The 24118-nt window shown below is 40.4% G+C and overlaps 1 protein-coding gene across 1 annotated transcript in view; it reads right to left on the reverse strand.

The window, feature by feature from the left end:
- The window catches only part of NMBR (neuromedin B receptor), a 376875-nt gene that overhangs the window by 83725 nt on the left and 269032 nt on the right, over nt 1-24118 (reverse strand). The window contains exon 2 of the mRNA XM_088451744.1: nt 9619-9967. Within this exon, the coding sequence (XP_088307870.1) occupies nt 9619-9967 (349 nt within the window). The remainder of the gene's footprint in view (nt 1-9618; nt 9968-24118) is intronic.

Below are 24118 nucleotides of genomic sequence, written 5' to 3' on the forward strand. Positions count from 1 at the left end.
ATATATATATATATATATTAGGGGTGAGCGGGTTCGGATTTCAGAAATCCGAACCCCCCCGAGCCCCCCCGATCCGAGTCCGATCCGAGTCAGGCTCGACTTTTCCCACCTGACTCGGATCTGAAATCGAGGCAAAACGTCATCTTCCCGCCTTCCGAGTCTCGCGGGTTTTGGATCCTATATAAGGTACCCGCGTCGGCGCCATTTTCTCACTTGGCTGTGGACAGTGAAGAGGGAGGGTGGGAGTTAGGGCTGGCTGGGCTGTGTAGTGTAGTGTAGTGTAGTGCAGAGTAGTGTTGTGTTGTGCTGTGCTGTGCTGCGCTGTGCTGCTGTTGTCCACTACTTCAAAGTCCATAGGGGCTGGCTGTGTTGAGCTGTGCTGCTGTTGTTAATAGGGGCTGTGTCCACTACTTCAAAGTCCATAGGGGGCTGGCTGGACTGTGTTGTGCAGTCAGTTGTCCATAGGGGCTGTGTCCACTCCAAAGTCCTGTGCAGTGTCCCAGTCCTAAAGGGGTGCTGTAGTGTTGTCCAGGGGGTGCTCTGTCCATCAGGGGTGCTCCCCCCAAGTGCTAAAAAAATTATATTTTTTTTGTGTTTGTGAATTGTGTGCGCAGTAGCCGCACGTGCATCAACAAAGTAGTGCCAAGCGTGCGCCTGTGTCATAAGTAAAGGGCCGGCTGGCTTGACCGTTAAAGGGTGCTGTAACCCCCAAAGTACACTCCAGTCCAAACCAAAAAAAAAATTATTTTCTGTGTTTGTGAATTGTGTGCGCAGTAGCCGCACGTGCATCAACAAAGTAGTGCCAAGCGTGCGCCTGTGTCATAAGTAAAGGGCCGGCTGGCTTGACCATTAAAGGGTGCTGTAACCCCCAAAGTACACTCCAGTAAAACCAAAAAAAAAATTATTTTCTGTGTTTGTGAATTGTGTGCGCAGTAGCCGCACGTGCATCAACAAAGTAGTGCCAAGCGTGCACCTGTGTCATAAGTAAAGGGCCGGCTGGCTTGACCATTAAAGGGTGCTGTAACCCCCAAAGTACACTCCAGTAAAACCAAAAAAAAAATTATTTTCTGTGTTTGTGAATTGTGTGCGCAGTAGCCGCACGTGCATCAACAAAGGAGCAGCGCCAAGCGTGCGCCTGTGTCCCATAAGTAAAGAGCCGGCTGGCTCATTTCTTAAAGGCTGGTGTAACCCACAAAGTGCACTACTCTCCAGCAAAAATAAAAAAATATTTTCTGTGTTTAGCCGCACGTATATATCAAATCGATATATCATAAATGGAGGACCAAACTTTCTCCGATAAAAATAAAATAGAGAAAGATCAAGAACCACTTCCTCCTAGTGCTGAAGCTGCTGCCACTAGTCATGACATAGATGATAACATGCCATCAACGTCGTCTGCCAAGGCCGATGCCCAATGTCATAATAGAGGGCACATACAATCCCAAATGACAAAGTTCAGGAAAATGACCTTGAAAAAAACATTTAAATCAGCTGAAGAGAAACGTAAACTTGCCAATATGCCATTAACGACACGGAGTGGCAAGGAACGGCTAAGGTCGATCCCTAGTATGTTCATGACTAGTGGTTCAGCTTCACATGACGATGGAAGCCCTCCTCCCACTAAAAAAATCAAAAGATTTAAGCTGGCAAAAGCACAGTGAAGAACTGTGCTTTCTAAGAAGATATCACAAATCCCCAAGGAGAGTCCAAGTGTGGTGGTGGTTGCGATGCCTGACCTTCCCAGCACTGGACGGGAAGAGGTGGCTCTTTCCACCATTTGCACGCCCCCTGCAAGTGCTGAAAGGAGCACCCACAGTCCACTTGCTGATATGCCAATTGAAGATGTCACTGTTGAAGTACAACAGGATGAGGATACTGGTGTAGCTGGCGCTGAGGAGGAAGTTGGCGAGGAGGATTCTGATGGTGATGTGGTTTGTTTAAATCAGGCTCCGGGGGAGACAGTTGTTGTACGTGGGATGAAAAAGCCCATCACGGTCATGCCTGGGCAGAAGACCAAACATTCCACCTCTTGGGTCTGGCAATATTTCTATCCAAATCCAGACAACAACTGTCTTGCCAAATGTACCATATGTAAAGGTGAAATAAGTTGGGGTAGGGACGTCAACCACCTAGGAACATCCTCCCTTATACGGCACCTGCAGCGCGTTCATAAAAAGTTACTGTCAAGTTCAGAAACTTTGGCTAAGACTGTAAGTAGTCCAGGGACACCTAAATCCCGTTGTCCTGTTGTATCCAAGCGCCTGCAAACCACACTGTCAACTCCCTCCTCGTCAATTTCCTCCTTAGTCAGGATCGGAAGTAGTCCTGCAGGCCAAGTCACTGGCATGACTGACTCTCCTATCCGAGATTCCTCCGGAGGATCCTGCATTGCTACGCCTACTGCTGCCGCTGCTGCTGTTGCTGCTGCTGGGAGTCGTTCATCATCCCAGAGAGGAAGTAGGAACACCACTACTTTTACTAAACAATTGACCCTCCAACAGTCCTTAGCGAGGAGGATGAAGTACGACAGCAGTCATCCTGAAGCAAAACATATAACTGAGGCCTTGACTGCTATGTTGGTGTTAGATGTGCGTCCGGTATCCGCCAATAGTCCAGTGGGATTTAGACAATTGATGGAGGTAGTGTGTCCCCGGTTCCAAATCCCGTCTAGATTCCACTTCACTAGGCAGGCGATACCGAGACTGTACAGAAACGTCAGAAAAAGTGCCTCAGTGTCCTGAAAAATGCCGTTGTACACAATGTCCACTTAACCATGGACATGTGGACAAGTGGAACAGGGCAGACTAAGGACTATATGACTGTGACAGCCCACTGGGTAGATGTATCACCTTATGCAGCAACAGCAGCAGCATCACCAGTAGCAGCATCTCTGAAATGCCAGCTCGTTCCAAGGCAGGCTACGCTGTGTATCACCAGTTTCAGTAAGAGGCACACCGCCGACATCCTCTTAGAGAAACTGAGGGAAATCATCGCCCAGTGGCTTAGCCCACTTAGACTCTCCTGGGGATTTGTGATATCTGACAACGCCACCAATATTGTGCGGGCATTACATCTGGGCAAATTCCAGCACGTCCCATGTTTTGCTCACACAATAAACTTGGTGGTGCAGAATTTTCTGAAAAGCGACAGGGGCATGCAGGAGACGCTTTGGGTGGCCCGAAAAATTTCTGGCCACTTTCGCTATTCAGCGACTGCGTGCCGAAGACTGGAGCGCCAGCAAACACTCTTGAACCTGCCCCGCCATCACCTGAAGCAAGAGGTTGTGACGCGGTGGAACTCAACCCTCTATATGCTTCAGAGGATGGAGGAGCAGCAAAAGGCCATTCAAGCCTACACATCCACCTATGACATAGGCAAAGGAGGGGGTATGCACCTGACTCAAGCGCAGTGGAGAATGATTTCCGTGTTGTGCAAGGTTCTCCAGCCCTTCGAACTTGCCACACGTGAAGTCAGTTCAGACACTGCCAGCTTGACTCAGGTCATTCCCCTCATCAGGCTTTTGCAGAAGCAGCTGGAGAAAGTGAAGGAGGAGCTAAGACGGAGCGATTCCGCTCGGCATGTGGGACTTGTGGATGAAGCCCTTCATTCGCTTTGCCAGGATTCCAGGGTGGTCACTCTGTTGAAATCAGACCACTACATTTTGGCCACCGTGCTCGATCCTAGGTTTAAAGCCTATGTGGTGTCTCTCTTTCCGGCCGACACAAGCCTGCAGAGGTGCAAAGACCTGCTGGTGAATACACTGTCAGCTGAAGCTGAACGTGACACGTCAACAGCTCCTTCTTCATTTTCTCCCGCAACTGGGGCTGCCAGGAAAAAACTTAGGTATCCTAAGCAACCCGCTGGCGGTGATGCAGGGCAGGCAGGACCAAGTTTGGACATCTGGTCCGGACTGAAGGACCTGGCAACAATTTCTGACATGTCTACTGTCACTGCATATGATACTGTCACCATTGAGAGAATGGTGGAGGATTACATCGGTGACAGCATCCACGTAGGCATGTCAGACAGTCCATACCTGTACTGGCAGGAAAAAGAGGCAATTTGGAGGCCGCTGTACAAACTGGCTCTATTTTACCTGAGTTGCCCCCCCTCCAGTGTGTACTCTGAAAGAGTGTTTAGTGCAGCCGGGAACCTTGTCAGCGAAAGGCGTAGGAGGTTGCTTCCACAAGATGTGGAGAAGATGATGTTCATCAAAATGAATTATCAGCTCTTCCAGGGAGACCAGCCTCCAGAACGTACAGAGGGACCTGTGGTGGTGGATTCAAGTGGGGACGAGTTAATACTTTGTGAGGATGAGGATGTACACACTGAAGAGGGTGAGGAATCGGTGGATGAGGAGGATGAGGATGACATCTTGCCTCTGTAGAGCCAGTTTGTGCAGGGACAGATTAATTGCCAGCTTGTTTTGTGGGGGCCCAAACGAACCAATCATTTCAGCCACAGTTGTGTGGCAGACCCTGGCGCTGAAATGATTGGTTTGTTAAAGTGTGCATGTCCTGTTTATACAATATAAGGGTGGGTGGGAGGGCCCAAGGACAATTCCATCTTGCACCTCTTTTTTTCTTTGCATTATGTACAGTTTGGGGCCTAGTTTTTCAAACTGCCATCCTGTCTGCCACTGCAGTATCATGCCTAGATGGGTCACGTGTTTGTGCCGCCCACTCGTGTCGCTTAGCATAGTCATCCAGCTAACTCGGTGCAACCTTTTGGACATAAAAACACTATTGTGAGGTGTGAGGTGTTCAGAATAGACTGGAAATGAGTGGAAATTAAGGTTATTGAGGTTAATAATAGCATAGGAGCAGAAAAACCTACAAATTCTGTGATTTTAGCTGTTTTTATGCTTTTTTTCAAAAAAATACAGATCCAAAACACAAAACCCAGAACCCAAAACACGGAAGGGTGGTTTTGGCAAAACCAATCCAGATCCAAAACACGAAGAAAGATCCAGATCCAAAACCAAAACACAAAACACGAAAAGTGGCCGGTGCACACCCCTAATATATATATATATATATGTCTCTCATCAGAGGTGGAAATACCAGACAATGGTGGCACCTCTTCCATTGCTCCAATGTCCACACAATATATTTGCCCCACTTAGGAGTGTAACAATGGCCCTGGAAGGCACACTCATGTCTGCCCACCATATGTCATCTCTTCCAAGCCCCCATCCATCCCAGTAGAGAGACTACCTATGAACTCCAGAGTCAGGCTTGGGTTGATGGAGGGAATGTGGTGGGCAGTTTTATTGGTGGCTGGCACATTATTTGAGGAGAGGTAGTGTGGGTGGAAAGGGAACTTCTGGAGCCAATGGCATGAGGGGGTGGGAAGGAAGATGGTTTCATGGCTTACTGCAAAGGGAGAAACCTGGAGACGTGTCCATGGGCAGGCACTGATACTTTGACTCACCTGAGTGGCACGGAGGGGATGGAAGACCCTGGCTATAGATGTCCCAGCCAAGCCACCACAGACCTTGGGAAGGGACAGTGAACAGGCTGCATCTGATGCTGAACTATATAGTAACAGGTAAGAATAACAAAGTGAGGGGAAGCTACATTCAACAGGCACAGGGGGGTGGGTATCATGGTGGCCAGGAACACCGAGGGGGTAAAGGAGAGAAAGGAGAATCTATAAAGAGAAAAGTGGTAGAAATGGGCAAGATAGAGGCACAAGGGGACACAGAGATGCAGATGGGGGTATAGAAAGATGTACAAAGAGGTAGAAGGTGCCCAGATAGAGAGACAGAATGGGTACAGGTAGAGGCACAGAAAAGTTGGAGGAGGGAACTGAGAGGTAGAATGGGGCACATGCAGTGTCTAGGATTGCCATATCATCCCTTTAACTCAGGACACATGTGGATTACACAGGTTCTGTGGCTGATTAAAACCAGGTGAAATGCAGAATTGAAGTCAGCCAGCCACAAAACCTTAGTAATTCATATGTGTCCTGAAATAAAGGGATGATCTGGCAAGCCTACACATATAGAAGCTTTGACAGACAGAAGGGAGTACAGGTAGAAGGAAATGTGTAATTGTAATTGGTGGTTTAGTTAACACAATAAATTACTTGCTGTTAACAGATCACGTGACTGTTTTATTTTCAAATAGAGGCAAGTGGGTCTAGTTTCAGAAGGTGGGGTTGGACATCTGCCAAATATACTGACAGCTGGCACCAACATGGTTAATGGTAGTAAATGACATAGACCCGGCTATACTGACAGTGCAGATATGTCCTTCATGCTGTACTGTCTCCAATGATTCAATACCTCTGAGCCTTGGAATGAGATTCTCCCTGTGTATGCAGTGGGCTCTAATTGAACCGCACCTGCACAGTTGGCCACATATAGGTGTTTGCTCGCTTTTGTGAGCCACAATGTGTGACTGCAGCAGATATCACCCTAGATACATTTGGGGGACACTGTAAATTTGCGGATGCCTCCCAAAAATGGGTGTTTTTGCCAGGTGATATCTTGTAAATTTACTTTAGACACAATAGAAACATAATCTGTTTTAGTGTGTTTGTGTGCATGTATAGATTGATAGATAGATATGCACCACATTTATTTTCCTTTTTTTTCTTGGGGAGCGGGGGTGTCAAACTATGCCTTGCCTCCGGGCAACCTCTGATGAATTTACACCACTGGAATACACACTAGGGGTAAGCGCCCTCTGCAGATGATGTTAGGTACTGTATACTGTAGAATGCTGGAAGCCTGCAGGCTGAGACAGATACTGCACAATGATCTGGCAGACTATAACTAGAGCTATACACAGGAATACACAGGCTGCACCTGGAATCGCACAAAGTTAATTAGCAAACTGCATGCAGGAATATACTGGTTGAGACTGCATGCAGTAAAGCAGGTTATGTCCACAGGCAGGAGATGTGCAGGTTATGTCTGCAGGTAGGAAATGTGCAGGTAAGGTCTGCAGGTATTAGATGTGCAGGTTGACACTGCACACAAGGATTTGCAGGTTGAAGCAAAGTAGCAAACTGGTGTAATAGGACTGAGCACTAAAATGAATGGATAAAGCAACATGTGAGTATAGTACAGTGCTTGAAGGTGATTAGCACAGGTGTGCTGATGCACAATGGAATGAGCACTAACAGAATAAAAGGTATCAGTAGAAAGAGATGCTGACACTGGAACCAGGAATGAGTAAAGTACAAGTTGTACTGGCTAGAGTTGAAAGAAACTAGCGTGGAAGCTAACAGGTCTGCAAAGAATAACTGGACAGGTATGCAGCTTGGATAATTGCAGTGTGAGAACTGCTCAGGTCTGCAATGGGTTATAGTACAGGTTAGTAGAGCTGTAGATGCTGGAACCAGGAAAATGCAAAGTAAGAGTTGGACTGACAATGAGGTGAGAGGTTTAAGCAGGGCACTTGACAGTGATTGGTAGGAAAGATTATGTGGGAAGAAATAGGTCAGTGACTTTATTCTGAGAAGTCAGTTGACCAAAAGCAAGATGGCGGTGCCCATGCTGTGCCGACCTCAGTAAAAACTCCATCATCCAGAGTCAAAGTTCATCACAGCATGTGTGGCTTTGAAGACTGACCAGCGGGACAATGCCTACCAATGAACTGGCAGTGCCAGGTGTGGTAAGAGGGTCTGAGATCTCACTGCATGACAATCAACCTACTAGATTCTGGGAGTTATGCTTACATGACCAGAGGAGGTTTAAATAGGCAGTGCCCTATTTAAACCTCCTCTGCTGGTATGGTCAACAACCTTCTTCATCTCAAGATTAGTCTCCCGACTCCTGGGTGCAGTGGCTGACCTGTTCCAGTTCCTTTATCTGATCCTGCTTCCAGCAATCTGCATTTGCTGAGTGCAGCTGCATCTGACTCTGTCATCAGTAACCTGTATTTCCAAAGTGCATCTACATCTGGTTTAACTTCAGTGACTTGCATTCTAGTGCACCTGCGTCTGACTATGCCTTCAGTTATTTGCACACACCAAGTACATCTGTGCTAGTTTTCAATACCTGCACACACAATGCATACTGTACCATGTCTAGAACTGCATTTCCAGCTACCTGCATACAAAGGCAATCTGCATCATGCTGTCTTCATTAATCATCTAGCTGTCCTGCACCATGCACTCAATCCATCAGGTACCCCAGTAAACTCTTGAGAATCATCTACGTCCCACCTTCAGCATTGTGCAGCACATCATGATTCATTCTCCTGCAGATTGTCAGTCAAACCAATACCATACATATATTATATTGACCTCAAGCTTCTGTTATTAACCCACTTGTCAAGCTAAGTCCATGGATCCTGATCCAAACCCACAAAACCTTATTACAGGCATGGTGTCCCCCTGATCTTTTGCTTACCAGCAGTAGCCAAGCCAGTGCTGATGGCACTATAGTACTTTGTGTGGAGACTCCCTGCTATAATGGCAACCAACACTAGACTGGTCAGACCGCAGCTGGAATACCCAGGAAAGTGGTGCCCTCTCCCATAAATTGGGGCCCTACTTCTAAGGACAACCTTCCCTAAACTGACCAGTCCAGGGTTTTCCCTTACCCATGCTTTTCTGTGCTTGATGGTAGAAGAGAGGGGCAAGACCTATGGTTGGGAAGTAATTCCACTGGGGGAGTGGCCACTTGGCATGGGGGAGGAAGGGTGTGGGTAACTTCCCACAAAAGTATTATTGGCCTTGGGGCATTTTAAATATATAATATAGTGACACATGGCAGGGTGTAGTGCAGCAGGGACCTATGGATATTTATTGGGTGGGAGGCTATACCACTGGGGATCTATTACCACTAGAGGGTGGGAGGTAATGATACTGGGAATTTATTGCCACTGGGGGATCTATTGCCACTCAAGAGTGGAGGTTACTAATACAATGCAGGCCTATGGAAACAGAAGATGAGGCTCCCCCTAGGCATATATATAGTGTGGCAATGCCAAGCTAGGTGGAGATAATGAGCCATGGATTATGTGTGGGGTTGGTGGGATCCACCCACACAGGGTAGAAATAGTAAGTGTGACCACACCCAGAGGCTGTTTTGTTTACAGAGCTCAGATGAGGCTAACAAGGCAGACTAGTCATGCTGCATGTGGAATTTGTATAAGGAGGACTGAGGCAGCTACAGAGCCCAGTGTGCCTGGAGACCAGTGTCCATATCTGCAAGTGTGTAGGCACTGCAACCCGGACCTCTCTCCTTTGCTAATTTCCCCAAGTTATCACTATATATATATATATATATATATATGTATATATATTATATATATATATAACACATTCAAACATTTTTGTTTGTGAATGTTGTTTTATATGGGGTGTATTTAGCCAGTTAACACTTAATAATACAAATTGTATATCCACATTTATGCGCTTGCATATATTTACATATAGACATGCATATACAGTACAATTAAACAAATACCCATTCCGTAAAAGATGAACAGGCACACTTGCACACAAAAACAGAATTGCACACATGTACACCAACAATAGCAAAGACACAGTTTTCATTATAAAGCATTGACTATATGTGTTTGCTTAAGGCTTAAGCACTGTACTTTAGTACATAGCCACATAGCAGTATATCTGATATATTAATTGTAAGGAACTCACCTGTCGTTTTGAATGCTCACTGTATTCTCCAGGAATGTTGTGAGCACTCTTTATTAAAGTCCTTGCAATATGATAGTAGTAAATACTGATAATAGTTAGTGGAACAAGATAGTAAACCAAGAAAATAAGCACAGAGTGGATCCTTGGATGCATTTCATCATTTTGCGGATATGGAATACAAGCCGTGAAGCTGACATTGTCTGATCCGTTGATGTGTGCCACTTCTGAAAACACAGCTTCAGGGACTGCCAAGAGCATTGAAATGATCCAGATGGCTGTAGCTTTTATACAGGTCCACAGAACAGCACTCGATGTTTGGATGTCCATTGGATTTACAATAGCTTTATATCTGAAACATAGAGAAATAAATATATGTGAAGTACCACAAATGGAAATAATCAAGTAGAGGCATGTGTTCCAATTTCCAGAGTGGATGAGGTGACAGCTTGTACTGTATGCATCCCTATACTTTTAAAACTACATTGTTGTCAATGTTTTGGAATGCTATTTAGCGGTTCTTTTCAAAAGTGATGATATTGGATGCAGCTGGTAATGTGGATTTTAATCAATTGATATATTAAGTGGATTAACACCTTGTCAGCATTACACTGCATTTATTCTTCCTGAAATAAACAAAGGTTTGAATATACTATAGTCTATAGACTTTTTGCTCAAAGTTTACAATTATTCTCCATAATCATGTGGTCACTAGGGATACTGAAAACTATGGTTAATATATAACCTTGGCCAAACAAGCTATATGACAGATACTATTTATCTTACTAAACACATATATACAAAGTATGGACATAGTTTGTTTAGAATGAATAATAACTTTATTCAATTAACATAAACACTACGGAAGTATTTATTTTTCAGAAGAAGAATAGATCAAGATAGGTATATTGGTGATTTTTACTAAAACTGATCAACCATTGCTATATGTACAGTATGGGGACAAGCAAGACAATAGAAAAATAAATTGGTACATCTGATTTTGCAAAGACAGCAACCAAACTGTATGAGTGTGAGATTGTAAACAAGATCACACTGCTTGGGATTGATAGTCATGTGGCCTGAATACAAAGATTATTATTTTATTTGTTTTGTGCATGGGAATAGAGCTGCCTAAATTCTTGATGGGCCATATATGTGTTATTAAGTCAGTTCTTACAAAAAATAAGTTTGATTTCACTTAAATATAGCAGTTTATGGAAATCATAAAACAATGTTTACATTTGAAAAATAAAAATAGGTGATGTGAAGATTGCCTATTAGTGATATTTAAATATTGCTGTAAGTTGTCTATTTGTACTGTAACTACAACTAATCAGTGGCTCAATTCTTGCTCACTAATTTGTTTACCAACTGCTGTGATGATTTCCTCTTAAAGAGTTTTATACAGCACATTATGGATATAAGAAACCAAAGTAAAATAATTAAAAGTAACACATAATTCATATATGCAATTTTTAAATTTTTTTTATTTACAATGTATACCCAAGGCACAATAATAATGTATATTTTACATGAACAAGCATGCTCTTGACAAATAAAATAAAGGTACTGCATTGCCTTGTTGTTCTCATGCATTTATTCATTCCAACATATTTTGCCAGAAAATAAGTTATTCTTATATATAAAACAATTCTTTTGTAATCAGCATCCATTTCCATTTTCTATTGTAATAAATTGGCTGGGTGAAAAGTTATTACTCTCAATGAACCTCATATGTGTTTAGTGCATGTCTTAATATACTTTTGAACATTAATAGACATGAATAAATTCAATAGATTTATGCCATTTTAATTTGAAAGGCTTGTGGCAGCTGTTAACAGCTCTTTGGGATTCCCTCACAGGAATAGTGTATTAAGGAAGATATTTATGTCATTATAAATAATGCATTTCATTGTCTACAGTGAATGTGTTGAAGTGCAGGTTCTGTCAGTAAATAACAGTAGAGAAATATACATTTCCAATAACCAGTAATAAAGATACACATTTTTACAAATAGCAAACAAATAAAATGTAACATAGACACAAATACTTTCAATGTTTGTATTTAATTTTGAAGTGTGCAATAAGTTATTTTGGACATTTGAGTGTTTTTTGGTTGGCAGACAAATAGCCATTTTCCAGCAATGTAGTTAATCACACCATCTGGTCCCAGTTTAAGACATTTGTAATTGTATTCCATATTTTTACTGAATTTTGGAAGTCAGTCATGCATATACTGTACTGTATGCAATAGGCTGTTTTTACTTCTTTTATATAGCGCATTATCTCTTTATTCTCCAGTTTTAAATATAATTATTTATGTCATGGTAATTGTACACAAATTCTATAAATACTCCTGATGTGATTCTCTATATTAGTACCCATATTTCACATACTCTGTTTAATTTACTACATTTTCCCTTCACTCTACATATTTTAAACCATTATACTGCAAAATTAGTACATTTTGAGTTATTTGTTATTAATAAATTATTATAACAGCTAAATAATAGATCATTTGGATATTTAATTTTTAGATTTTATTGACCACATAAATGGAGAATCACATTTACCTGAGTGTATGTATAAAAACTGACTGGCTGTGAAGTGTACTGTATATGAGCCATGAGTTTAGTTCTATTTATAAATGATACATTAATCCAGTTTCTATTTAAATTTCTACTATTCTTCCTCTTTTTTATCTCTAAAACTCTTTATACTTTCAAGTTAGAAATGTATCCTATTGAATATGAAAAAAGGATTATCCACAGACTTAATGCATTAAAACATTATTTATTTAGTTTTTATATATATTTAAGTTACATGAGAGAAGTACTTTCACGTGTAAAATGACTAATAAAAATCATTATCCCATGTCAAATATTCAAGGCATTAACTATTAACTTTCTTTATAGGTTAAGATACAAAAGAGGAAAAATGATAGCGATGTTCAAGAAGGTTGGGAAATAATTAGCAAACCAGTTTGTCAAAAATAATTTAAAAATTTACACTTTTGCAAGCTTTAAAGGTTGAACTGTGGTTCAAGCAATACAGATCAAGCAGTTACAGTATGAGCCTGTTTGAACAGATTTCTTGGCGTAGGTTAAAGCTGGTTCAACTATTTTTTTTAAGTTAAATAAATGCAATTGTTAAATATCCAGCACATTTGACTAATTTATCCACAATACTTCACACTGTAATTTTAATTATTTAGAATACTAATATGGTTGGACTACAAAGAGGACAAAAAACAAACACACAAAAAAACACACCAGGCCAATGGATCTTAAACACATTACTGTATTAGATGAAATGAACGAGACCACCACCAACGTGACGTGGCCTTATACCACATTGGATTATGGGTGATGGTGGCTTAGCGACCACATACGCAATGAGTTCCCGCATAATGTGTTTTTGATGCCTAAGTCTGACATATCCAGCTATACCAGGTGTGTCTTGGTTATTTGGTTAGAACCAGCCACAAATGTAGATTCACCTGTTTGTATTGCCCTAATTAAGATCACCTAGCAACCTCATAGCATTTAAAAAGGCTGCTATGCATGCTGGGTTGTCCATCCAGCTAAAACTTTATTCTATCATTACAATATGGTGAAATGTGTTGAAGTTTGTGGTAAGTTTTAATGGTATTTTTATAATACTGCAGTTATTATTACATAGCTGGATTTAAGGTAAATTTATACCTATGTTTTTATTACATTGCTGTCATTTGGTTAGAACCAGCCACAATTATAGATTCACCTGTTAGTATTGCCCTAATTAAGATCACCTAGCAGCCTTATGGCATTTAAAAAGGCTGCTATGCATGCTGGGTTGTCCATCCAGCTAAGACTTTATTCTACCATTACAATATGGTGGCTATATGAAACGTGTTGAAGTTTGTGGTAAGTTCTAATGGATTTTTTTAACACTGCAGTTATTGCTAGATTAATGGTTTATTTATACCAATGTTTTTATTATATTGCTGGATCTATGGTTTACCTATACCCATGTATTGTTGTAGTTTTAGAGACACTTATCTTGATAAAGACGCCGCAGTGCATTGAATCACGTTGAGAGAGTGTCTGTTCACTTGGGGGGGTTGCAAGGCTGTCTGGATTGTTAACCACATATGGTATGCAATACCCCTTTAAGTTTTTATTAATAAAATATACTTTTATCTTCAATATCCACACCACCTGATTCCACTCCTTTTATTTGACGCTGTTCATGTATCACCATGAGGAATTTGGTCATATAAACTAAGACTTTGGAGGAAGATAAAAAGAAACCTTTATGTGTATGCATCATATTGCTAACAAGTAAGCATTCTTACTGTATGGTGGACTGTCTGCACACTGGGTCCCTTCTAAGGAAGTTGGATACAATAACGATAAAGATATTCTTGGATGAGGACTATTTCACCACTTTCTATACTATTTAACAGGAAGGGTGTAAAAGATTTTGAACTCTAAACCTTATTACACCATTGTATATTTGTTTGTTTTTTACATATCGGAAAACAACATTTGGAAGAAATTCTACATCTGAAAGAGATCTGGAGCCATCCATAGCACGAATATTGTAAGACTGTTCTTTTCTGTATGTATCTTGTTTGTATAAGTGTGTGACTTATTTTACGGTGTTTACTTGCTGCTTGTGGAGTGCAGCGCCAAAGGTTATAACTTCCTTTTTTGTAGTAATTGTCAAACCAGTTTGTCAAAAATTATTTAAAAATGTACACTTTTGCAAGCTTTAAAGGTTGAACTGTGGTTCAAGCAATACAGATCAAGCAGTTACAGTATGAGCCTGCTTGAACAGATTTCTTGGGGCAGGTTAAAGCTGGTTACACTTTTTTTTTAAGTCAAATAAATGCAATTGTCAAATATCCAGCACATTTGACTAATTTATTCACAATACTTCAGACTGTAATTTTAATTATTTAGAATACTAATATGGTTGGACTACTAAGAGGACAAAAAGCAAACACAAAAAAACACCCCAGGCCAATGGATCTTAAACACATCACACTCTCTTGATTCTTGATACTCTGGGACTATTTCAGTTGTTTTTTTGTAATATCCATGGATTTCATGGGGATGGTTGCGAAACAGAATCGGAATTTAAAAACTCTTTAATGAAAAAAAAACATCAGTTTTTTAGAGTGAAGTAGAGTGAGTTGATGTCTGAAATGCAAGGCAGATGCCGTCTGCAGAAAAGTTCAGCTCAGAACATAGAACTGACTTAGAAAAAGTAAAGGCAAGTCAAGAAATGACAGATACCTATGCAGCTATGCAGTAATAAATAATAATTAACATGTCACTTCCATTGACAAAAGGTGATATTATTGTATAGACTGTACAAATGTTTACACTATGTTTTGCTTTGACTTTTGGAAATGAGCCTCATGCTATTGTTATATCTTCAGTATGTAATGAGATCCCTGTGAACATGTGTTCTCTATGGCATGGAGTTTTCACATTTATTAATAAAAGACACTATTTTGTCTTGAGTATATGACAATTATATTATTATATTGTGTAAAATCAGGTAATATGACTTTTAGAATATACTACAGTACTAACACTTTCAGGCCATATCTCTATGCTTTGTCTACTCTTTCTCTACACTATCTTGACTAGACTAGATGGAAAACTCTTAAGGGCAATACTATTCACCCTTTTGTTATCAACCTGCACTATTCTTGTCACCCTGTGACTTTGATTCTTGTTGTCCAACCTTCCCCGGGGCACTGGGTCATTGAGTGCTAATGATAATTACTGTTACTTTCTTTGGTGATATTTATCTCACTGTTTGATTTTTAAAATTTTTCTAAAATTATATTGAATTACTTGTCTTTATTATTGTAATTTCCCCTGTAGAGATCTACGGACACTTGGGGCGGGATGTAATAGAGATCGAGTCTGCCGCAGGTGCGAGATACAGACTGATCTCGATCGTTTTTTTAAAGTTGCAGTCATTTACAAGGCAATGCCAGTTCGGCTTTGCCTTGTGACTGCAACTTTAAAAAAATGATCCAGATCAGTCTGTAACCCGCACCTCCGGCAGACTCGATATCTATTGCATCCCGCCCTTGGTGTTGCTATACATATAAAATATATTATTGTTATTATTATTATTATTATTATTATTATTATATCCATGAGCAGAAAAATGCACACTTCTACATATATCATGAACACATTCTCCCTTTATTAACATTAAATTCAATCAGGAGGTCTGTGTAAAACTTTTTAACCACACTAACGCGTGAGATGCAACCACAACCAGGAATGTTTTCCCTGAACAGATCGCATCTCATGTGTTAGTGCCACCCCTCTGCTTACCCCATCTATATTGACCTCTGACATCACTCCCAAAATCTGGGGCTAATAATTTAATTCTGGGTGGGAGACATTAATTTATAGCAAGTGGGAGACACAAATTTTTTGTGTTGGGGATATTTAATAGTGGGATCATGTGGTGACTATTAAGTTAAGGTTGCGTGATGATACTATTAATGCTGGAGTGTTTTGAGTGCTAATAAATAAATGTAGGGCTGAAATTGCTGAAGAGGGTAATTTTGCAAATGGGATTATTATGATGTTTTGGGGAAAATAGGTGCACTTACTAAATGTGAATGCTATGTACATTCTGATTGGGGGAAAAAAATATTATTTATCCACTGTAATTTGCAATTAACTGCATTCAACCTCACTGCTCCTTCCTACAGTACATCCTGAGCCTCATTTTCTCACATACTTTCCTCTGCCCTCTTTGTTCTGCTAATGATTTCTGCCTCACCCCCTTTATGATCACAATTTTCCCACTCTTACATTCAGGATTTATCCTGGGCTATTTCTATCCTCTAGAATGCCCTCCCATGTTTTGAAAGACTTTCAAACCACTTTCTAGTGTGCTCTTAAAATTATTTATTTCATTCTATTATTATTATCTTTTATTTATAAGGTGTTACAAGGGCATTGTAAAAGTGTATAAATTGACAACAGGATATATAGGAAAAGTCCAATACAGACAATATATTAATTCACATAAATACATAATTACAGTTAGCAATAAGAATAATTATGTAGATAAGACAAAGATAAAAGTAGTCAGATGGCTTCAAGTGTAACAGTAAAGGACACTTGATATCACATAAGTCAGTGGTTCCCAAACTTTTTTGAATCATGGCGCCCTAGAGTATCAGCATTTTTTCCACGGCACCCCTAAGTCAAATGTTTGTATTTGAGAAATTCAGAAAAAAATGTAGTAAAGTTGTACAGTGAAGAAAATTGTGCTACCGGTCATCCTTAGGTTCAGTTATGTGGTGGTGGACAGGTTTGCGCTTCTGTTTGTCCACATATTTACATTACATTGACCAAAAATGATTTGATTTGTGCTGGCCCACCAACCTGAGGCACCCCTGCAAGTGCTCCGAAGTACACAAGGGTGCCTCAGCGCACAGTTTGGGAACCACTGATATAAGTAACAACTAAAATGCAATTCTGTTTCAGCAATGTATATTCAAACAAACATCTAAAATAATGGATCATTTATGAAGCAATTAAACCAATTATAAATCACACTTGCAAAAAACACTGTCATGAACCTAAACTGTTTGGATGTCAAACTGACACACAGCAGTGTATATTCAACTAGTACATAAACCTGATATCGCTTTGGAGGAGGAGAGCCAATAGATGGGTTATGGGCTGTACACTGCTGCAATTGGCCCCAGCCTGCTTGTTGTGTTTTGTTTGTTTGTTTTTCACAGGTTGAGCACAAGTGAACTGTACGAAGGGACCTCCTGCCTTTTTGGCATACTGGTTGTTTAGCTCACTCCGGGGCTTGGAGCTTGGCAGAGATCCCGCATGGCAGGCCAGGCAGTGGGCATTAAAGTGTCTTTGTCCCTCCCCGCCCATGTGACTGGAGTCCCCTCCTGGCTGTGACACTGTACCTTTCAAGTCGCCTCCTATCCAGTAGCTAAACAGTCTAGCATAGCATAAAAAGGCAGAAGCAAGAAAGCAGATGCTACTATTAGTGGTAAAGTATCATACTATTAGTGGAAAAGTAACATACTTTTAGTGGAAAAGCAGCATACTGTTAGTGAAAAAGTAGCATACTAGTAGTGGAAAAGTAGCATACTAGTAGTGGAAAAGTAACATACTGTTAGTGGAAAAGTAACATACTGTTAGTGGAAAAATAGCATACTAGTAGTGGAAAAGTAGCATACTGTTAGTGGAAAAGTAGCATACTAGTAGTGGAAAAGTAGCATACTGTTAGTGGAAAAGTAGCATACTAGTAGTGGAAAAGTAGCATACTGTTAGTGGAAAAGTAGCATACTAGTAGTGGAAAAGTAGCATACTGTTAGTGGAAAAGTAGCATACTAGTAGTGGAAAAGTAGCATACTGTTAGTGGAAAAGTAGCATACTGTTAGTGGAAAAGCAGCATACTGTTAGTGGAAAAACAGCATTCTGTTAGTGGAAAAGTAGCATAGTAGTAGTGGAAAAGTAACATACTGTTAGTGGAAAAGCAGCATACTGTTAGTGGAAAAGTAACATACTGTTAGTGGAAAAGTAGCATACTGTTAGTGGAAAAGTAGCATACTAGTAATGGAAAAGTAGCATACTAGTAATGGAAAAGTAGCATACTGTTAGTGAAAAAGTAGCATACTGTTAGTGGAAAAGTAGCATACTGTTAGTGGAAAAGTAGCATACTAGTAGTGGAAAAGTAGCATACTGTTAGTGGAAAAGTAGCATACTAGTAGTGGAAAAGTAGCATACTGTTAGTGGAAAAGCAGCATACTGTTAGTGGAAAAATAGCATACTGTTAGTGGAAAAATAGCATACTGTTAGTGGAAAAGTAGCATACTGTTAGAAGACTAACAATGCGGCTAAACCTGGAAAAATCATGTCATACTATCCATATAAATACAGAGATCTATTACTTAAATGACAAATAACAATGTAAAGTACTGTACAACAACATGAAATTCCACTTTTAGCCACATTGCCAATCTTCTGTACATACAGCATTGTTGAATTGTCTTCAACTCTTTCCTACCTTTTCACTAATTGATACTACTTTTCCCATATTATGCAACTTTTACACAAATATTTGTGCACATATTTTGCAATTGAAAGTGCTATGTATAGTATAGTAGCGACAGCAGTGTGAAATTACAGTACACTTGTGAAACCTTACCGCAAGATCTATCGATTCACTAGTGAAAATGTGTCGCGCCTAAAGCAAAGTTGTTTAAGGACACATCTGTAAATAATATGGTAAAAGAGCAGCATACAATTCAATGGTTAAGTGGCACTGCCAGTGCAGAGATGTCAGAAGGGGAAAGGTGACTTATCAAAAGAGGTATACAATAGTTAACAGACAGAGGAAGTAATTGTAAAAAAAGAGAAGCATGAGTGAGAAAATGTACAGCCACTGATAAATAATTGGGGAAACATGCAAATAAGCACATATAAGAGGGTTGGAAAGGTAAGTAGCAAGTGGGGCTGGGCATAAAAAAAAAAAATAAACAGCACATAAATCATGCTTGCTACTACAGGAGGAGGCAGTCCGATTGGCACTGGTGGTGGCAGGGCTCGGCGGATGTGGGTGGGTCTGGAGAACGTGATGACATGTTGGTTATGCAATGCCATGATTACCAGCATTGTGAAGTGGGGGGCAGACCCACAATGACACAATTCAATGTAAATTGCATTATCAGCTGGAGTGAGGTGGGCGGTTGATGCAGGGTGGTTCAAGTCTGCAGGAGACTTGTCCACCTTTGTGGATGGCTACGAGATTTTCAGGAGCCTCCTGGCCATTCCAGGAGGCTAGCCAAGTATGACAAAAATGTTCTTAAAAGCAGCTGTAATCTGTAAGAACTAGGAGCTGCAAACAATTCAACAAGGATAAAAGCAGGTGCATGATATAACAGACTGAAGGAGCAGACATGTGAGTGTTTAGCACTCTTCTCCTCACTTTGCAGTCTGCATATTCTCCCTTTGTGCCCACTAATATTCCTGATATACAGATGTGTCCTCACTGGTCTTTGCACTGATGTGTCGCACCAAACAGTCCCTCTCGTTGTGCCTGGTCCTGTGAGACTCGTGAGGCTAGCACCAGGTATCTTTTTAGCAAAAAATGCTTTTAAGTCGCAATGTGATGTGACTAGGGTGCACCAGGAGACTGTGCTGATTAATTTAATATGTGACACTAGTATATCTGTGTGTATAAAAATAATCTATCTATATACAAGTTGAGTTTCCCATATCCAAATATTCTGAAATACGGAATATTCCAAAATATGGAATTATTTTGGCATGACTGAGATCATGGAACCTTTGATTTTTGATGGTTCAATGTAAACAAACTTTGTCTAAGGCACAAATTATTAAAATATTGTATAAAATTACCTTCAGGCTGTGTGTATAAGGTCTATATGAAACATAAATGAATTTCATTTCTGTACACAAACTTTGCTTGAGCCACAAATTTATTGAAAATATTGTATAAAATGACCTGCAGGCTATGTGTATAAGGTGTATATAACACATATATGCATTCTGTGTGTATATTTGGGCCCCATTCCCAAGATATTTCATTATGATATGCAAATATTCCAAAATACAAAATATTCCATTATCCAAAATACCCCTGGTCCCAAGCATTTTGAATATGGGAGACTCAACCTGTATAATACAGTACATTTTATTTACATTTTTTTTATAATAGAAATATAAAATGTACTCACTTTTGCTCTGCTATCCTAGGGTAATTGGGGGGCACACTATCCATTGGCTGCTTGTACTGGAGCTCTATAGGGTTGAGAGGTAAGTTCCCATCCTAGTTAACCCCCTGTGGGTTGTGAGCTGCAGGAGTAATGTGCAAGAGAGCAGTTGCGGGAAAGACTTATAATTGCACCTAATGGAAGCCCAAGCTGCCCAATCAATATTGTGGAGGTCTGAGGGCTCCAGAAATGGTATCAAGAAAACTACTGTTATGGGCTCAATTCTGGAGAACAAATTTAGCAAGAGGAAATATTTACTTGTCTCCAATCTGTGTCATGTACAAGATGCATTCCTCAAAATTGATTTATTAAAGGGACAGGAGTTGGATTTACACGTGTGTTATCTATGTGTGAAAAATGTGTATAAAGGGCTGTGTGAGCTCCTATAAAATGTTCTGAAAAATCTTCTCTTCTGAAAAATGTCTGTATGGTGTCAGTACTCATTGTCCTTCTTAGGACATTTTATTGGAACTAATAAACCAAGATGCTGACACCTGCTTTGTATGCAGTGATTACCATATAAACACAAATACATCCATTTTGCCAGCTAGCCTGAGTTAAATCCAACATCTATAAACCCACCCTCTGCTTCCTACCAAAGTGGTCCGAGGGAATGAGACACAGAGAGGATCTGGAGAGACACTAGTGGAATGGAGAGACAGAAGAGGGGTGGGGTTGGAGAGATACTGTAGGGATGGAGTGACACAATGGGGCTGAAGAGACAGAAGAGGCTAAGGATGGACAGTCTCTGTGGGGCTGGAGAGACACTGTGGTTCTGGAGAGACAATGTGGAGCTCGAGAAACACTGTAGGGCTGGAGAGGCATGGGGGTCTGAAGAGACAGAAAGGGGATGAGGCTGGAGAGACACAAGGGAGGATGAGGCTGAAGAGACATGGGGGAAGTGGTTGGAGATTATCCACAATGGGCAGGATTAAAAAGAAAAGGCTCAGGGACAGTAATATTTATTTTAAAGCAATATTACTGATAAAAATAGCACCAAATTAGCAAATGCAGTTTAGTAATATAAAATTGTTTGATCAGGCAAGTTCACATTTTGCACTGCACCAAAACTTTTGGTTGAACCTCTGCTTTATGACAATAACATTGGTTATATTCATATGCAAACAGTAATCTTCTTGACCATGTGATCTCCTACGTAAATAGTGAATACCAACTGAAGTCAACATCTGTCAAGCGAGGAACAATATCTTCAGAGGTTCCCATTGCAGAGAAACCAAATATAGGTAAGAGAAACCCTCAAGTGACTTGGCTGTACCTGGCAGGGACTCGGAGGGGGGGGGGTGCAAAAATGTGGGTTTACCAAGTCCCATGATATCTTAATTATTTATTTATCACCAGTTATTTATATAGCGCACTTATATCTTTTGCCAAACCTGCCCATAGATCTAGAAGTAACAAGTTTCATGTGCTGAAGGTGGTAGCAACTAATCCCTTTAAAGGCACAGTAGGAGGCATCAATAACAGGCATCGAATGATGGTAAGAAGGAATCTCTATATTCACAGCATGCAACATGGTTGATGAACTAAGCCCATTTGTTCATACGAGCATTACTACATAAATACCAACAAAAACTAAAACATTAACTGTTTCTAATATCCTATTAGTGCTATAATTTTATATTTAATAATTTCTGTCTAAAAAAGTACAAGTAATTTATAACATTGATAAATAAGTTATTGCTACCTGTAATGGTATGAGAATGTGACTGCCTAAACATCCACATTTGTACTACAACTTTCAAACTTGATGAGGTTTAGTGTTGTATTAGTGTAGCTTTTTTTTTCTATTTCCAATAGAACTAAAAAACTTTAATGTTGCATTGCAGGAACATAGTACTGCCTGGTAAGAGGATCATACTTCAAAGTTATCTAGGGGAGGACCACTACATAACTGCAGTACCAGATGTCAACAATTAGAGATCTCAATTATTATAAATAAATTAGCATTGCCAAAAGCTGCAGCAGGAGAATGAAATACTTACAAGCTAATTTGTTAATAAACATACCTAGTAATGGAATGCATCCCTTTACTGTAATAATTTTTACTTTGTTGCATGGCATGGATAAGTTTTATGAGGCCCAAGAGTGGGAAAGCCAAACAATAACACAAGAACAGGAATAAGAAGTTCTAATGGATATTTATACTGGCAGAGAGTAGAACAAAATAAGTAAACTCACTATACTGCTTACTCTTAGTAGTCTGTTAAAATTGTGCCTGTTACTCGATGGTTCATAGTTTTTGTGGTGAAGACATATATCTATGGCCCTTCCACCCCTCCCCTACCTGTCTTTTCCTCTTCTTTCCCATTCCCAACTTTTTCTCTTTTTTCCCTTTCTTCTGTGTGTGCTATTTAAATATGTATATAATTCAAAATATACCAGCTTGAATTGCTGTGTGATTTGCTTTACTACTATATGTTTGAAGTATGTATGGGTGGTGCTATAAATAATGAATGGGTTGGGTATGGGATGCTGCTGGTCAGAATACCGACAGTGGCATATCGACAGTGAGAATCCCAACAGCACTAGGTAAGGGACCTAACACTATCCATAACCCCTACCCTAACCCTCCCCAGTGCCTAACCCTAACCTCACCCCTAGTGCCTAAACCTAACCACCCCCTCCCCGCACCCTTAACCAAATCCTCGCCCATTAGCACCTAACCCTAACCCTCCCCCTAGTGCCCAACCCTAAACCTAACCCTCCCCCTAACCCCGATACTTACCTATGGGATGCTGGTGGTCAGGATTTCAGAGGCGGTATCCCCGCGTTTTTGGGATTCCAATGCAGTTATTGTGACTTTTGCCATCCCGCGTGCCGGGATGACTACTAAATCCCATAATGAATATATAACATTTGGACCAGCGGGTTCTTGAGAGGGAAATAAACAAGCACAATGTGGAGAACCCATGCTTCTGGAGAATTTTCCACTTCCTCACATGTGTCAGATTCCCACCCTGCTAAACATGAAAACATTTTGTCTGGTCAAAGTTGCAAACTACTACTGTTGCCAAACTGCCTTACAATTACCCCATTTAATGGTTGCTGGGGGCTAAAGGCATTTTTCCTCTTCCTCTAGGGCTATTTAAGCATTAATTCTCTCCCTCTGTACAATCTATCATTGCTCTCTTTCTCTCCAATGAACTGGAAATGGCTGCTATCACAGTTCCACAAGCTCTCTTGCTGAGGCGTGTGGGAGCTCCTTCCTGGCACTCCAGTTCTGTGAGGACTAATTCTCTTAACTGTTACCTACTGGCCACCCAGACCCTAACTGTTTCTGACTGGAACAGCTTGTGATCCATGTCAACAATCGGCAGGCACGACCACACAATCAATCTGAAGGATTATTGCACCAGTATAAACAAATGGAGAAAATCATACAATTCTTCCTTACTTTAAAAAAGGAACTTTGCTATATATTTAAAAGTTCTTGATCATGCACTTTACAGTCTATATATGAATTTCAAAATGCTCTGACCCCGGTGTCTGGGGATTGGGGAATTGGCCAAATACTGTACATTGCAGATGTATGGGGGCCTTTAGAGACAAAATCCCTCTTATCAATATGAGAAACAGATAGGAGGAACCCATTGAGGTTTTGTTTTTTGCTATACCAGTGTCAGCTGTTGTATAAAAGGAATATGTTCTTTAGAATGAGTAGGTTCTTTTTGCAAGAAGATGTATTGT

This window comes from Taudactylus pleione, unplaced genomic scaffold (genome assembly GCF_031769625.1).
Source record: "Taudactylus pleione unplaced genomic scaffold, aTauple2 ptg000006l, whole genome shotgun sequence".
Classification (NCBI taxonomy): Eukaryota; Metazoa; Chordata; class Amphibia; order Anura; family Myobatrachidae; genus Taudactylus; species Taudactylus pleione.